This window comes from Crotalus tigris, unplaced genomic scaffold (assembly GCF_016545835.1).
Source record: "Crotalus tigris isolate CLP2741 ecotype Arizona unplaced genomic scaffold, ASM1654583v1 scf7180000018783.1386937, whole genome shotgun sequence".
In the NCBI taxonomy this organism is placed as follows: Eukaryota; Metazoa; Chordata; class Lepidosauria; order Squamata; family Viperidae; genus Crotalus; species Crotalus tigris.
In genome coordinates this window covers 1,199,008-1,215,352 of record NW_024097198.1, presented here as the reverse complement: position 1 = coordinate 1,215,352, position 16,345 = coordinate 1,199,008, and the positions used below count along the sequence as shown (strand labels likewise).

At 40.8% G+C, this 16,345-nt stretch overlaps 1 protein-coding gene across 1 annotated transcript in view; it reads left to right on the top strand.

The window, feature by feature from the left end:
* Positions 1–16,345, top strand: part of CDH13 (cadherin 13) — a 250,018-nt gene that overhangs the window by 164,669 nt on the left and 69,004 nt on the right. Inside the window, exon 7 of the mRNA XM_039355996.1 lies at positions 11,117–11,257. Coding sequence (XP_039211930.1) covers positions 11,117–11,257 — 141 coding nt within the window. The remainder of the gene's footprint in view (positions 1–11,116; positions 11,258–16,345) is intronic.

Here is a 16,345-nt window from a genome sequence, read left to right as displayed (position 1 = left end):
TGTGCAACCTCAGGCAGATGGTATATCTTATCTGCATGCCAATTAACTCATCAATTAATCTGTTAAATGGGCATAATCATATTTATCTGTGCTGCACAATGTTGCCCAGTTCAATTAATTTATCTACTCAACAGGCTTTGGGATCTGAAGATCAAAGCGCAGGATAACAAAAAATAATTCATAATATTCATAAGCCAAAGATTCCTATTAAAGACACACAGCAACATATTTTTAGCTTCTAATTGCTGATGAATTCTGGAGCAGATGGTGCCAAAAAAGCCATTTCAGTAGTATATTAGGAAAGAGTCTATAACTCAGGTGTCAAGGTAATCTCTTGGTAATTGAAGAAGTTAATAAATTTGGATCTTTTCAAAAACATTTTTTTAAAGAATACCACCTTTTATCCGACAGGGGTCTTCTGATCCACTTTTCACAGCATTGTTGACGTGTTGCTGATTCCCATCTGAGCATGTGCATTGACCTCCTTTGATAGTGTCTTGAAAAGTCATTGGATGATGTATTGATTGGGTTTAGACCACAGGGAAAGTCTTCTTGGTTTTAACCTTCTTTTGTTAAAGAATTATGATCCATATACAATATTAATACAAATCCGAAGTCACACAAAAATCAGACAACAGAGCTGGAAACGCAGTCCTTGCGATTCATCTTTGGCAAGTCATCAAACCTGCTAGCCCTTGCTTGCACCAGTAACAAATGGGAGATGAATATGCATGATTTGTGTGTGTGGATTGGCTGCAAAGTCAAGAACCTTCAAAGCTCCATTGTGGTGCATCAAATCTTATTTTCAGATTCTATGAGAGAGAGTTCAGAACATCTCCAAGGTCTTACTGTACAAAACCTGAGAAGAAAATTTGCAGGATTATAGACTTTATGTCAACACTAATGTGCATTTCGCTTCTGAAGTTCCATCTTAGTGAAGTTGAGTCCAGAAAGCATGAATAAGGAAAAGAACGTTGGTTTAAACTATTGTCTGATTTTAATAAGTTAATATGCATCTTCTAGAAATGTTACTTGCCGTCTTTTCAGTAATTATGTTCTCATATTGATAAGCAGGACTGAACTGACTGATTAAACCTTCCATGAAAGCAATAATTTTCAGAGATTTTACTGCCTGTATTTAGTGAACTGATTATTTTATCCCATGCCTTCCAGTCTCTTTTCTTTTGAGCTCATGTGAATGTGAACTCAGCAATTATGCACACACCACAGGCTCGCTTGACTTGAAATGACCTAAATTGAGGGCCTTTGAGCATTTTCAAAAAAAGAAAGCTGAGTTTTCTGAGCATCTTCCGAAAAGAAAGCTGTGTTGAACAGCTTTCTCATCGTTAAGCACTATTCAAAAAATGGAATTTGTAAATAAAGAACAGACCTGCATGGATCTTTTTGGGGAATTCAAAAAGAGTGATGGTCTAAATGTATTTTCCATATTCCATATCGCACAGTTTAAGACAAAATCTGTATTCTAATGATTAATAATCAATATTTATTGTATTTAAATCACATTTGAGACAGAAAAAAAGCTAAGGTGTTAGAAATATTTTCTTACAAAGCATTCCAAAGGAATCTACAACACTTGTCTGAAATGGTATAGGGTCTCCTGCAAGAGCAGAGGGTTGGACTAGAAGACCTCCAAGGTCCCTTCCAGCTCTATTCTGTTTGACTGATTGAATCCAGCAAACTTTCTGTTTTCAATCAGCTGCATGGCTCTTACTCATTTTGATGAAGAAACAATGCGGTGCTGTACAGTTGCCTGGTCATATCTATTTATAAAAAGCCACGTCTAAACTTAATCTGAAACCAGACATTTCTTTCAGTACAATAACTGTTTCTTACAAAAGTCAGGTGAAAAGTGCTAGAAATGCTAAGTTTCATTTTGAATCGGAGTCACTTCTTTTCAGTTCTGGGATCTGGAACCAAATGTGGGGTATGTCCTGGATGCTAAAATTTAGTAACAGGAAAAAAAAAATCTGGTTCTTTGATGTGGCCTTCCTAGATCTCAGGTTCTCTGTTGGACTTTGAGGGTTTTGTACAGGATCTGAGCCATTCCTAGTCCTGCATGCTTCTAGACAGAAAGTTCTGATGTTGTTCCTGGGATCTGTTGGAGCCCTTCTCGGCTTAGGAGACACAGCCCTGATTGCTCCTACCAGCACCTGGACCATGTAGGTCTTGACTTTCCACATCCTCTTCTAGTTCCTCCTTCAGGTCTTGGTACTTCTCCAGTTTCTCGTACGCCTTGCTGATGTTACTGTCACTTGGCACTGCTAAAGCTATCACCACTGCTGTCTGCAGGTCCTTATCTACTACCACAAAGTCTGTTTGATTGGCCTCAACCTGTCTGGATCTGGAAGTCCTGGAGGATATGTTCTAATCCAGCAGGATAGAAAGGGCACTGATGTTTCTGATGTTTATGGTGTTGTAGAAGACTCCTAAGAGCATCATCTACAAACAAATGGTATCCTCAAACAAATTAACCCAAGTTGTCCTTTGAAGCACAAATGATCGGGTTCAGATTACTCCACTTCAGACACATTAGGCAAAGACCAAATTCTCTCAGAGAAGCACTGGGAAAGAATGAATGAATGAAAGAAAGAAAAGGATGACTCACAGCAAGGTGGATTCATTGCCACGCCAGTGATTAAAGCATGAAAAATTCCACGGACGCTCCCATCAATCAAGGAGCATTTGTACAAAAGTGATGGCTTATTTCCACTAAGCCCATGATTTTCTAAGTTTGCATGGGCATCTACATACATCCGTGGTGTAATTGAAAATCCATTTTATGCGATCTTCCATCGGATAGGGAATTAGATCAGTTTATGCTCCTGGAAAATGACCCAGCAAATACATAAATGCATCCATTAGAATTATCTTTTGTCTATGGACAAAGATGCTATCATTTACTAATTCATTACACACTCAGAAGGGTGCTTGATTTTAGAAAGCTACCTGAAAGTATTACTGTCAGTATAACGGTAAACGAAGATAATAATAATAATAATAATAATAATAATAATAATAATAATGGGGGATGAAACCTGAAGAAGTAAAAGAAACTCTGATTGCAGCCATAGATGGCTCAGTTTGCTCCGTGTACTGTATGTGGTTCAGAATTGCAAATATAAAGAGAATCTTCAAAGAGAATCTCAGACTTTGTCGAGCACAGTGCTGCATTCCCCCCACCCTCATTATTGAGTTGGTTATCTCTTTTAATTGCATTCCTATTCTGGAAGACAGGATTCAAGCTGATAAATGGGTCGATTCAGCCTTGGATTCAGAGGACTCCTGAATTAAATCACAGCGATTGAAAATTTGTTCAACGTTGCGATGCAAATCAAGTCCTCCCGAAGAGCTGCAAGATGTTTGGTGACAAAGAGCCTTCACAAAATAAATAAATAAATAAAATAATGGTGACCCTTCTTCCCGTATTCATTTGCTCGTTCATTGTATGACATCTTTCATGTGGAAACCGTCAAGCCAATTGCACACAACAAGCTAGTGCTTCTGTGCATTGTGTTGATGAAATGCAGTGAGGAGGGGGAACCACCAGGAGGGAGGTTGATACAACTTATTATGAGATCAAAGGTCCATTTAACAGAATAACAGAGTTGGAAGGAACCTTCGAGGTCTTCTAGTCCAACCTCTTGCTCAAACAGGAAACCCTAGACCAGTGGTGGCAAATCTATGGCACGCGAGCCAGAGGCAGCACTCAGAGCCATGCCCCGGAGATGGCAACCGTCCCTCTTCAACCAGCCGCTCGCTAACTCACTGAGGTCCCATGTGCCGGATGCATCCCAGCATGGCTGGTTTCCCTCCTCCCCTGTCCCATCCCTCCTGGCCTCGCATGCTCTCCTTTTCCCAGGCACGACCCACTGCATCTCCTCCTCAGCTGTCAGCCAGCTATCCAGCTCAGAGATGGCTTCTCTGAACTGCTGACAGAGGGCTGCAGAGCCCAAGAGTGCTCCAGTTGAGGGGCCGGCAGGTTGTGGCTGCTGACAGACATTGTTGGCCCCCGTGCGCTCGCTTGCCTCTATGTGCAGGGGCCAATGGTGTCAGGCAGCAGCCACCCCAGCCCCTGCCTCGCCTTGCCCTGTGACAATGGCACCCCTGCCCTGCCTCACCTTGCCTCACCTCACTCCGCAGGACGAGCCTCCTGCACATCACCCCACCTGCCAGAGACCCCCTGGATCTCCCCCAACCCTGCCCGGCCCCCACAGGCATCCCTCCACATGAACAACATCAAGGTGACCATGCCCACCTTGGCCACACCCACCCAGTCTCCCATGACCATCACAGCCATGCCTACCCAGTGGGCCATGCCCACCTGGCACCAGGTCATAAATAAGTGGGTTTTGGGTTGCAGTTTGGGCACTCGGCCTCTAAAAGATTCGCCATCATTGCTCTAGACCCTTTCAGACAAATGGCTGTTCAATCTTTTCTTGAAGACCTCCAGTGTTGGAGCACCCACAACTTCTGGAGGGAAGCTGTTCCACTGATTCTCACTGTCAGGAAATTCCTCTTGCTTCTAGGTTGCTTCTCTCCTTGATTAGTTTCCATCCTTTGCTTCTTGTCCTTCCTTCTGATAGCTCAGTATGAATATGTCATCATATGATGAACAGCTCAGGGAACTAAGTATGCTTAGTCTAATGAAGAAAGGGACACTTGATAGCATCTTCCAATAATTGATGGACTGTCACAGGGAAGAAGGCCTTCATTTATTCTCCATAGCACCTAGGTATAGGACAAGAAGCCATGGGTAGTAGCTCATCAGAGGGCGATCCCATTGGAAATAAGGAGCTTCCACTGTACTACAACTCCTATTATTCCTCCCAGCTGGACAGGCTGCAGCCTCTTCGATCCTACACCACTTAATAAAAATGCAGCAATGTAAGGACCCACCCCACTTTGCATCTTAAGAAGACAGAACTCTTGGAATAGTTCTTCCAACAGGCATCCTTTATTAAGAGAAAATGGTTGCAGGCGTTCTAGACAGGACTTGGGGTCCAAGCTCTCCCATTCAAGGTTTTAAGGGGTTCCCCAGTAGCCCCACCCAATCACCCCCTTCTTCCAGCAACAGTCTCAGGCATTACACTCCCACCCCCTTTTCCTTACTGCCGGCTGGATGGAGACTTCAGAGAGGAGTACATGAAAGGTAATAGCCCCATTGTTATGGTTTGTCCTTTTGGTGATATCCACATCCAGTCCCTTTGAAGTGTACCAAAGGAAGTGAGGGCCATAAAGCCCCTTTGTTTACCCCCTTCCCTTCATCGTATGACAGAATCCAGAGAAGGCAGAAATGGGGTTTTCTATAGTTGATAACTAGAGATGAAATATAATTGGATTCTGACATCCTGCCCCCTTAAAAATAAGACGATCTATCTGAAAGAAAACAAAACAGGTATAAAAGTTAGTGAGGCTTGTTAGGATACTCTGTGTGAAACTTCTTTAATAGCTTCGGGGCTCTGACATGACGTTTATGGACCCACTCATTTTGTGAGGGAGGGAGGTGTTTCCAGGCAACTAGGTACTGAGTTGCTCCGTGATATCTCCTAGAGTCAAGGACAAGCAGGTTGTAGAAAAAACTTTTCTGGGTCACGTTGACTGCTTCTTCAAGGAAACAGTAGTTAAAAATGTATGCAGGCATGCAAAAATGTTTAGGGATGAACATTTGGATCCCTCTCCTTCAAAGGGGGAAAACTTTTTTACAGCCACATCAGAAAATCATGTTATAAAAGGTTGAGGTAGAAAATGTATTACTCCATGGCTGATGTGCGTTGCAGATTAGCACCAGTGGTCAAAATGCCCAGAAAATGCCATTACTGAACATTTCCTGGCATTTCCCTCTTTAGTGGATAAAAATCACAGAGGTGATTTTGAAAATTAGTGCTCTAAGCTGTAAAACATTTTGCAATCCACTTTTACATTTCTGGGTTGGAACTCTCTGCCCTTCACGATTAATGGCACAGGGTGTATAACTTCAAGGGGTTTTCTTTTCCCTGCTGATCGAAGCTGCCATTGCAAGTTTTACATATTCCATGCTACTCTAAACATTATGATGGGGGTGGGGGATGGGGGAGGAGGAAGATAGAAAGAAGCATTTTGGTGGAATATCCATGAAGCTTTTAATGTCCTACATGCCTCAGGCCATCCTGCTAAATGACTCTCAGCAGTTTACAAACGGATCTACAGGTGATTTCCAGAGTTCTCCACCTAGCTGGAGTTGCTAAGAATGATGGGAGCTCAGATCTACATACCTGTGGCAACCAAAAACTTGGGAAACCTGGCTAAGATGCAAGGCAGTTGATAGATCAACTTTCTAATTTAAATGGTCCATACGGGAGAACGCTAGCCTCCACCTGCCTTTAGGACAATAATATGTCAATAGAAAAAAGATCCATGTTGACGAAATACCATTTCATCCAGGTTGATGAAATATAATTCTTGGATTTATTTGACTGGAAAGAAGATGGCAGGGTGCAATTGGTCCAGCTGCAAGAAATGCCTTTTTATTGGTTTTCTCCCAAGATTAAAAACATGTTGAGACTCAGAGAGCAGAGAAGAGCAACAAAGATGATTGGGGGTTGGAGGTTAAAATATATGAAAAATGTTTGTGGGAATGTGGAATGTCCAGTCTAATAAAGAGAAGGGCTAGGGGGTAACACGATAGCATTTTCAAATATTTGAAGGGCTGTCACAGGGAAGAGTTGCCCAACCTCTTCTCCAAAGCACGAGGCCAGGACAAGAAACGACGTTTGGAAACTAATCAAGGAGAGAAGCAACCTGGAATTAAGGAGAATTTTCCTGACAGTAAGAATATTCAACCAGTGGAACAGCTTGTCTCCAGAGGTTGTGGGTGCTCCATCACTGGAGGTTTTCAAGAAGAGATTTGGACATCCATTTGTCTGGAATGGAATAGGGTCCATTCCAATTGTCATTCTGTTATTCTGATGGTGCTCTTGCTCCAAATTAAGCTTGAACACCATTGCATCTTATTGGAAGGATATGAAGACCCTTTGTTATTCTGTTATCAATGCTTTAATATGAATCATCATTGAATTATTGCAACCTATTTCTTTCTATGTTGGAACGCTGTAACCATCATGAAGACATTTGAGATTAACCTCAGTGCAAACTATCTCTTCTGCTGTCTTTCCTTGCACTAAAAAGAATCATTTCATTTATTTAGATTGTAATGAGCTGGCACTTCCCCTTCTTTGATCTAATAATAATAATAATAATAATAATAATAATAATAATAATAATAATAATAATAATTGAAAGACTGTGGCAAAAGCAAGCAAGGGTAGTACCAATAGTCATAGGCTCCTTGGGTGCAATTCCAAAACAACTGGAGCACCACTTGAACACAATTGGCATTGACAAATTCGCTATTAGTCAATTGCAAAAGGCGGCCTTATTAGAAACTGCTTCCATCCTGCGACGATATCTGTAATACCATCAAACATCCACATCTGCCTATCCCAGGTCCTGGGTAAGGACTCGATAGGTAGACAAAATGCCAAATCCAGTCTGAACATCTGGCTGACTGTGCGATGATCAATAATAATAATAATAGTAAAGTTGGAAGGGACCTTGGAGGTCATCTAGTCCAACCCCCTGCTCGGGCAGGAAACCCTACACCATTTCGGACAAATGGCTGTCCAGTCTCTTCTTAAAAACTTCCAGTGTTGGAGCATTTACTGCTTCTGGAGGCAGGTTGTTCCACTGGTTAATTGTTCTAACTGTCAGGAAATTCCTCCTTAGTTCTAGGTTGCTTCTCTCCTTGATTAGTTTCCATCCGTTGATTCTTGTTCTGCCTTCAGGTGCTCTGGAGAATAGCTTGACTCCCTCTTCTTTGGGGCAGCTCCTGAGATATTGGAAGACTGCTATCATATCACCCCTTGTCCTTCTCTTCATGAACTAGACATACCCAATTCCAGCAACCGTTCCTTATATGTTTTAGCCTCCAGTCCCCTAATCATCTTTGTTGCTCTTCTCTGTACTCTTTGTACAGAGAGTACTATTCTCTGTACTCTTCTCCAAACAATTTTGTTCAAGCCTATTAAATAATGAATCATTCCTGCATTTCATCTCCTGCACTACTGTATAAGTCTGCTAGACTACACCTGAATACTCAAAAGCCATCCAATCCAGCATTCTGTACGCCACCCAGACTCAATCTCATGAGATGGCCGACAATATAAATGTGATTAAGAAATAAATAAATCTCTCCCCACAGTGGCTAAAATAATATCCGAGAAGATATAAAACCATAGCTTCATTGGAGCTGTTGCCTCCTCAGACTAATGAGTCAGGCCAAGAGAAAATCTAAACATTGACTTGCCTAATATCTGAAATTAATCAAAAAATAATTATGAATGACTCTGAATGCTCTCAAGTCATTTATGGAGTAAGGTTTCTCTTTCGAAAATTAAACATTACAATTCAGTAGGCAAGGGATGACTTGGGCAAGCTAAACAAGGTCAGGCATCGCTAGTGCTAAGAGAAGACATCACCAAGGGATCAAAGACTGGACTGAAAAGTTAAGAAATATCTGGGGGGGGGGGGGAAGCAACAGCAAACCGATTTCCATGCTCTTCTCAAGGAAGCTAGATGAGAATGTCCATGAGGTCACCAAAAAGTGGGCTTAACTCAGAGGAGACCAACTGTGAACACATTTGGAATCTTCCTTTTGCATCTGTTTTTAAATCATGATGATTTGTTATCACCACAGTCAGTTAAATTCTATAGCAGTATTCCTCAGCCCGGGCATCTTTAAGATGTGTAGACTTTCAACTCCCAGCGTTACAAGTTCAAGCTGCTTTTTGCAAACATGTTTCAGAGGTGGTTTGCCATTTACATATTTGAAAACCTTTTTATTAGTAATGTGTCAAGCTTGAAGCCCACTTTGCTGGTGCAATAATGATTGCTTCTTAGCTTGCCAACGAACTTGGGGGGGGGGATCAGAAAATGGAATGTAGCTACAAAGATAAAGAAGGCAGACTGTGAGAATCAAGGACGATTCACCAGGTGTCTGACCCAACTCACAGAGACATTTTCTCATAACAATATACAGTAATTACTCCTAATTGGGCAATGTGACCTGTCCATGGGTGGGAAGGGGAATTCTATTCTTTTACTATAGGGGTTTGGGTTGGGGTTTGCCAGAGCTGGTTTTGCTTTCATACATGCTGAAATGATGTATTCAATAAAGTTTTACATTAAGAGATTGGAATGCCTTGAATAGTAGATAATGCATACCAAATAATGGATGACGACTGCTTACTAAGAAAATTCAGTTTCAACCCTGAAATGCCTTGGTAATTGGGGGGGGGATTGCAAACATTGAGGTGGTCCTCAATCTTTTCATATCTGCTGACACTGAACAGTCATGTCATCTCTCAGTAGTTACTTGTGAATTTTGCAGCGCCAGGTTGAAAAAAAATAAAATGGTCCTGAAAGAGCAGGCAAGGAAGACACAAAGCCTAATCCTCAGGACTAGAAGATATCAGGTTTGGTGATGTAGCAATATTACATAAGTGGGAAGAAATCAATTCAGAATGAGGTTGCTACTTTCTGAGCAAGAATTGACATCTTTCGGAATTAATTTGTTTTTCTTTTGATGGCATCATCAAGAGCGAAGATTAGCTGTCTATTTCCTCATGTCCTAGAGAACACATCCATTATAAACAAAGCTGATATAATGCTAAGAGGAGAGATAATAACCTTAATGATCAGGCATTAAATCCTGATTCATCTGATGGCTCATTTATCAGCTCCAGCTCCGTCCAAACACAGCACTGTCAAAGGAACTAGTATAATTACAACAGAGAAACCTTTAATTATCCCATAAATTCGCTTGTTGCCATTTAGTTGGCTGAATGGCTGGAATTAGCGATGGTCTCAACAAAATCAGACCCAAAAAAAGAGGTTAGGAGAAATATGCAACCTATTTGCAACATTTTCCTGTACTAAAAATTTTGGTGTTTCAGAATTTGTACGGTATTACATTTAATTTCTGCAATTGTGTCACCAGAGGGCTGGCCTGCAGATTCGTCCTCTTCTCCATTTAGAGAAATACCTGTGCACCCCTGTTACTCAACCTTGCCATCTTTAAGATGGGTAGATTTCAATACAGTTGCCAGAAATGAAGACTGCCTTGAACAGGGATGAATGGATGGATGGATGAATGGATGGGTGGATTTCTAGGACCATTTCATTGAATGCATCCACTTTAAACTGTTCTAATTTTATTTTACTTGGGGATTAGGGAATATTTTTGGGAATATTTTTGGAATTGGCTTGTCCTTGCCTCCTTCCTAGGACTGAAAGAGAGTGACTGATCCAAGGTCACCCAACTGGCTTTATGGCCAAGGTGGAACTACTGTAGAACTCATGATCTCCCAATTTCTGGCCAGGGGCCTTAACTACTCGTCAGACTGGCTGTCTTGTCTTCTGATACCTTTGCAATAAATTGCCAGGAGTGTAATACTTAGCACACCACTTTAAAAGAAAGTAGAAATTGTACCCTGTTCTTTGCTATCTGTGTTCTCCATTGAGCAATAGAGTTGATGAGATCTCCCAACAGATGGGTGTTCAGCAAAGAAGGGAACTCTCTCCCCTTAATTATCTTTAGCCCAGTTTCTTTTAAAAAAATCAAAATATTGCTCTATTTATTATAATATTGCTGTATTCCAGAAGACATCATAAAACTTCTTCCTCTTACCTATTCTTACTGGGACTTGTACCAACTGGCCCTGGACATAGGCTATAGATGGTAATTTCTAACAACTCACATGCTTTGTTAATACATGTTGCTGTATTGTTGTAGGCTGAAAGTATATATGGTTTCCATCAAGAGCTAAGCCATTTATTGTTGAGATTTGTCAGCTTTGGTAACAAGTATGCTGTTTTCCATTTTCTCAAAGATCATTTGCTTATCTGGTTACATCTTACCTGCAAACCAGTTTCATAGACTGGTTTTACCTAAGGTCTGTTAACATAATAATGGGGATATCAGAAGTAGATAATGGGGATATTGCTAGTATATGAATGTCTCATTCTTGAAGTAAATTATCTTCTTTCTTCATCTCTGCAGACAATGGACAATCCAAAATATGAGCTCATCATAGAAGCAAAGGACATGGCTGGACATGAAGTTGGGTTGACTGGGACTACCACTGCAACAATCATCATTGATGATAAAAATGACCATGCTCCAGAATTCACCAAGAAAGAGGTAAATGTTTATTTCAAAATGCACAAAAGACAAGAGGTTGATTGGCTTAAACCTGAATCAAAACTAAAGCAGAAATAAAGTTAATGAGAACCTTAGAAAAAAGTTCTATTTCTTACCTGGTTGAATCTAATACCTTCTATTTTAAAAGGTTGGTCGACATTGTTAAATAAACATCAGTTAAGCAGTTCTATATATCTATTAGCTAGTAATTCCTAAAACTATACATTTCTGAAATATTAATTACCAAGAACTAGGAAATGACAGCAATATCTGTGGAATCTCGGTTATGGGTAGGACAAGGCAAATGTATGGGGTAGACATGGAGGATGGAAAAATCACTTCAAAATACATAGCAGAGTGGTTAATATTAGCCAAACTAATATAAATTATTTAACTGGTCGTGAAATATATGAATTTTCATATTCAGTAGGTATTATTGTTTTGTACAGTCCAAATTTATTTCTCTGGGTTTTTTTTTTTAAGTTGGAGTAAATTTTCATTTGAATCGAAAGCTGCAATATGAAACTTGATGGAAATCATCGTGTTTGTCAGCAGCCCAGCAAACAAATTCACTTTGAGAGGGGCTCATCTTGACAGGACCATAATGACTTTTCCAATATCAGAGCCTCTAAATTTAGTATCAATTTTCTTCTTTAAAAGATAGATTCTGTGATATCGGCTCTGTTTTCCCTAAAGGGAGGTGGTGGGAGAGAGAAAGAATACTTTTGTTGTAGAAAAGTGGAGTTCACTTATAACTGGGGAAATCAAACTAATGTTGGGTAGAACGAGAGGACACCGACAGAAATAAAAAATGGTATGTATTTTAACTGTTTCTCAGAGTTCACATCGCATTTAAAGGTAAACCATGCATTTTTTTAGCCATTTAGCTATTTAACTTTAATTTAGCCATTTAAATGATAACCTAAGGATACATTTGAGGTGGAGAAGGCCAATAGTTTAGATGTCTTTAGAATAATGAGATCTTTCTAAGATCTTTAGAAAGAGGATTAGATGAATGCTGCCTCCTATTAAATCCCATCTGTTGGTTTTAGCCTCTCCTCTAGAGGAATACACAATAAATCTGTTTCAGGATTAACTCCTAGTTTTGCAGGCATTCGTACAAACCACAATAACATCACAGACATAATTTGTGCCATTTGCACAATGACATCCTGATGTACCTCTGTTGTTTGCCCTTACATCATCTGGGGACACAGATGGCCAGCTCTGAGTTTATGGGAATTTTGGACACCAAAGTATGTTTTTGTCATTTCTCGGTGATCCTTGACAATAATAGGGCTGGACAGCTTAACCCAATCATGTAGATTTTCCACAATGTCCCTAGTATGAAAAGAATATTTGAAGCTCAGGACTGAATTGTGGTGCACAGAGCACTGATGATGTATCCTAGTTTGGTAATGAAATGTCTGCAAGAAAACGACCAAGCTCGGAGAACACCAGAGACCCTACAGTGTCCCAAATATTTAATCAAGGCCAGTCTCCAAGATCTACCCCATGCAACATCTCTATATGAACAATGGTTTGTGGAAACCAGAGTTTGTCCAGTCTGGATACCTGGCAAGTTAGTTATTTTTTACGGAAAATGAAAGTCTATGAGAAGGACAAAAGAACATGATTGCATTTCTTTATTTGCTTAATTCAAGTTACAAATTTAAACAAATTAATTAATGTGTTTAATTGATTCAACTTATATGACTTCCCACTTAAAGCAAGTGATTTTGGGTAGCTACATAACTTGATTCTTATAATAATATAAAGTGTTTTTGAATGAAGATTTACTGACGTGTTACTATTTCTACATTGCTAACTCCAGAAGGAAAAAGGGTGTGAGGCAATTGTATGTCCCTTCCCGAAAACAGCAATCAAACCCCCATGTCACAGTTTTAAGCAAACCCCTTTTAATGTCTTAAACTGCAATGCAATAGACCAATTCCATTGTAAAAAAAAAAATAAAATAAAATCAATTCCAGCTTTCAAAGAGGTAAAGATAAGTATGCTTCCATGACCAGCCCCTCAGAACATTATTACAAGCCAACTGTACTTAACACAAGCTATGGATTGGTGGAGAAGGATGGCCGGAGCTAGGAAGTGAATTAATTAACCGAAAGAAAATTAAATCACGACACAAATTGTAGGCAGTGTCAGCCATTAATTGAATTTGCCTCCAGGTGTGGCCACCGTTTCCAGTTAAAGTCTAAGAAAGTAAAAAAAAAGAATCAAATCTAAAAATAGCCAGTGAAAGTAAATTAGTCTCATTAACTAAAGAAACAGTGGTGTGACCTTTTCAGTTGTAATTACAGGGACCACGAAATACACTTTTTGAATGTTAGCAGGCAACAGGTGAGCACTTCCCCCCACCCACCCCTCCGGTACTTTTCTCAGCCCCGTGAAAGGCAGGAGCGAAGAGATGGGATTTTATACAGGTAATCCTTGACTTATGTTCACAAAATTTATGTTGCTAATTGAGAAATTTGTTAAGCGGGTTTTGCCCCATTTTATGACTTTTCTTGTCACATTTGTTAAGTGAACCATTGCAGTTGTTAAATTAGCACCACAATTCTTAACGGCTTCCCCATTGACTTTGCTTGTCAGAAGATTGCAAAAGGGGATCCCGTCCCCCCAGGGTTTTGCAGGTGTCATAAATATGAGTCAGTTGCCAAGCCTTTGAATTTCGATCATGTGACCCTGGGGAGGCTGCAAGTCACTTTTTTCAGTGCCGTTGTAACTTTGAATGGTCACTAAATGAACTGCCGTAAGTTGTACTTGCAGTTTGCAAGCTGAGTTTCTGAGAAAGAAGAGAGGGAATCAGAGAACTGGCACGGGACGCTAAAATGCAGAGATGTTTTCTAGGAAGCAAGCATTGGACATCCAATTCACATGGAAATCCTGGTTTATTTACAGCCGGGCTTCCACCTGGCAAAATAGAACTTTAAAATCAGAGCTAAAATAGTCTTCAGCCTTCATGGTTCCATTAGATAGCTCTGCTTCCCTTTCAGATGTTTTTCTTTTGATATTTACAGATGGAGAGGAGCCTCTTGCCTCTCTGATTTTCTCTGCCTTTTATTTCTGCTTTTTTGGCAGTCCTTTACTTTTCTTTCAAGATATTCCTTTCAGCCGCCTCTCTTCAACTGACCTATATTGTCGACAGAAAACACAGTGGAGTTTTGCCTGGAAGTAGCTGTGGATCCCTCTCTCGCCTCCTCCTCCCCCTTTTTTTTGAAAGCGGGGTTGCTTTAAGTTCCTTGGAGAGGCTGAGAAATTCTTCTTGCTAAAAGTCAGATCTGTTGCACCAGGAATGCAGCTTTGCTTGGAAAACAATTCAGCAGAGCAATGCCACAGGAATATGTGTTTTTTTTAGTTTGCTTTAGTTTTGTTTGTCCTCGACTTGCAATCATTCATTTAGGGACTGTTCAAAGTTACAATGGCAGTGAAAAAAATTGACCTATGATTGGTTCTCACACTTACTATCGTTGCAACGTTCCTGTGGTCACAGGATCAGAATTCGGATACTTGGAAACTGGCATGTACTTGTGACAGTTGCATTGTCCTGGGATCATGTGATCACCATTGTGTAACCTTGCCAGCTGGCTCCCGAACAGCAAAGTCAATGGGAAAAGCTGGCTTCGCTTAACAAACCACGTGATTCACTTAAGACTTGCAGTGATTCTCTCAACAACTGTGGCACAATGGTTGCACAAAATGAAGCAAAATTCACTTAACAACTGTTTTGCTTAGGGACAGAAATCTGCAGTCATAAGTTGAGGATGACTCTAATTCATGGGTCAGCAACCCACGGCTCCAGAGCCGCATGTGGCTCTTTGAGCCTTCTCCTGCGGCTCCCAGCCTCCTCCGCCATTTGCAGAGAGAAAGACAGAGACAGAGAGAGGCACTTGTGCTTCCCTTCTCTCTCTCTCTCTCTCTCTCTCTCTCTCTCTCTCTCTCTCTCTCTCTCTCTCTCTGTGTGTGTGTGTGTGTGTGTGTGTGTGTGTGTAAAAAAAGAGAATGGCCTCACGCTGTTCTTGGACAAGCTGACAAGCTTATTGGGCGGGGCTCCTGCCTTTGCTGCATCTCAGCAGGAAGCAGGAAGCAGAAGCTCTCTCTCACACACTCACTCTCTCTCTCTCTCTCTCTCTCACTCTCTCACACACACACACTTTCACACTGAGTGGGGGAAGAGGACTGGAAGACCAAGGGCAGGAGAGAGCCAGCCCAATAAGAATGTGTGTTAGCTTGTCGAAGAATAGCGTGAGGCCAGCTTGCCAGGTGAGCAGAAGATTGGAGAGAGGGAGAGAGAAAGGAGGGAGAGAGAGAGGGAGGGAGACAAAGAGAGGAAGAGAAAGGGAGGGAGGGAGAGAGAGAGAGAGAGAAAACTCATGCACAGCAGCCTCTGTTTCTTTTTAATTAAACTCTTCAATCAAGCTCCACTGCTCTTGCGTGTGCACGCATGCGCAAGTTTGCAGCTCCCAATGTTTTCTTTTCTCTGGGAAACAGGTCCAAGTGGCTCTTTGAGTGTTTAAGGTTGCCGACCCCTGCTCTAGTTGCAACCATATTCTACATCTAGCACTGTTTTTTGTTGTTGTTGTTTTAAATGTTCTCATAGTGAGTGATGGGGAAAAAATATTTTCTGAAAAATACAGCCGTTCAAAGAAGAGGCCACCCTACTGGGTGATTTTTCTAGTTTTGATAGATAGTTCCAAATTGCTCATGTCTTCTTATATGACAAATGGAAGTGTTAAGGCCCAATCATTAATTTGTTTGCTTTCATCTGCGAGGCCTAGGTCATAATTCCGGAGGCAGAAACAGAGCATTTGGAATACACTTAAGAAACATCTTTGTAATGTCCCTGACAACATGTCTATTAGCGAAATTGACAGCTATTAATACCAAACAGCCAGAAAGAAGTTTACTACATTGAAAACAGAAGTAGCAGTTTCCCCCTCTCTGCAAATTAAATATGCATGCATTGTTCTGGGTGTGGCGAAGCATTAGAAAAAGAGAGAGAAATATCTGATGAATACTTTTGTAAAGAATATTAACGAGCTGGGTGAAGCCACCAATATTTTAGGT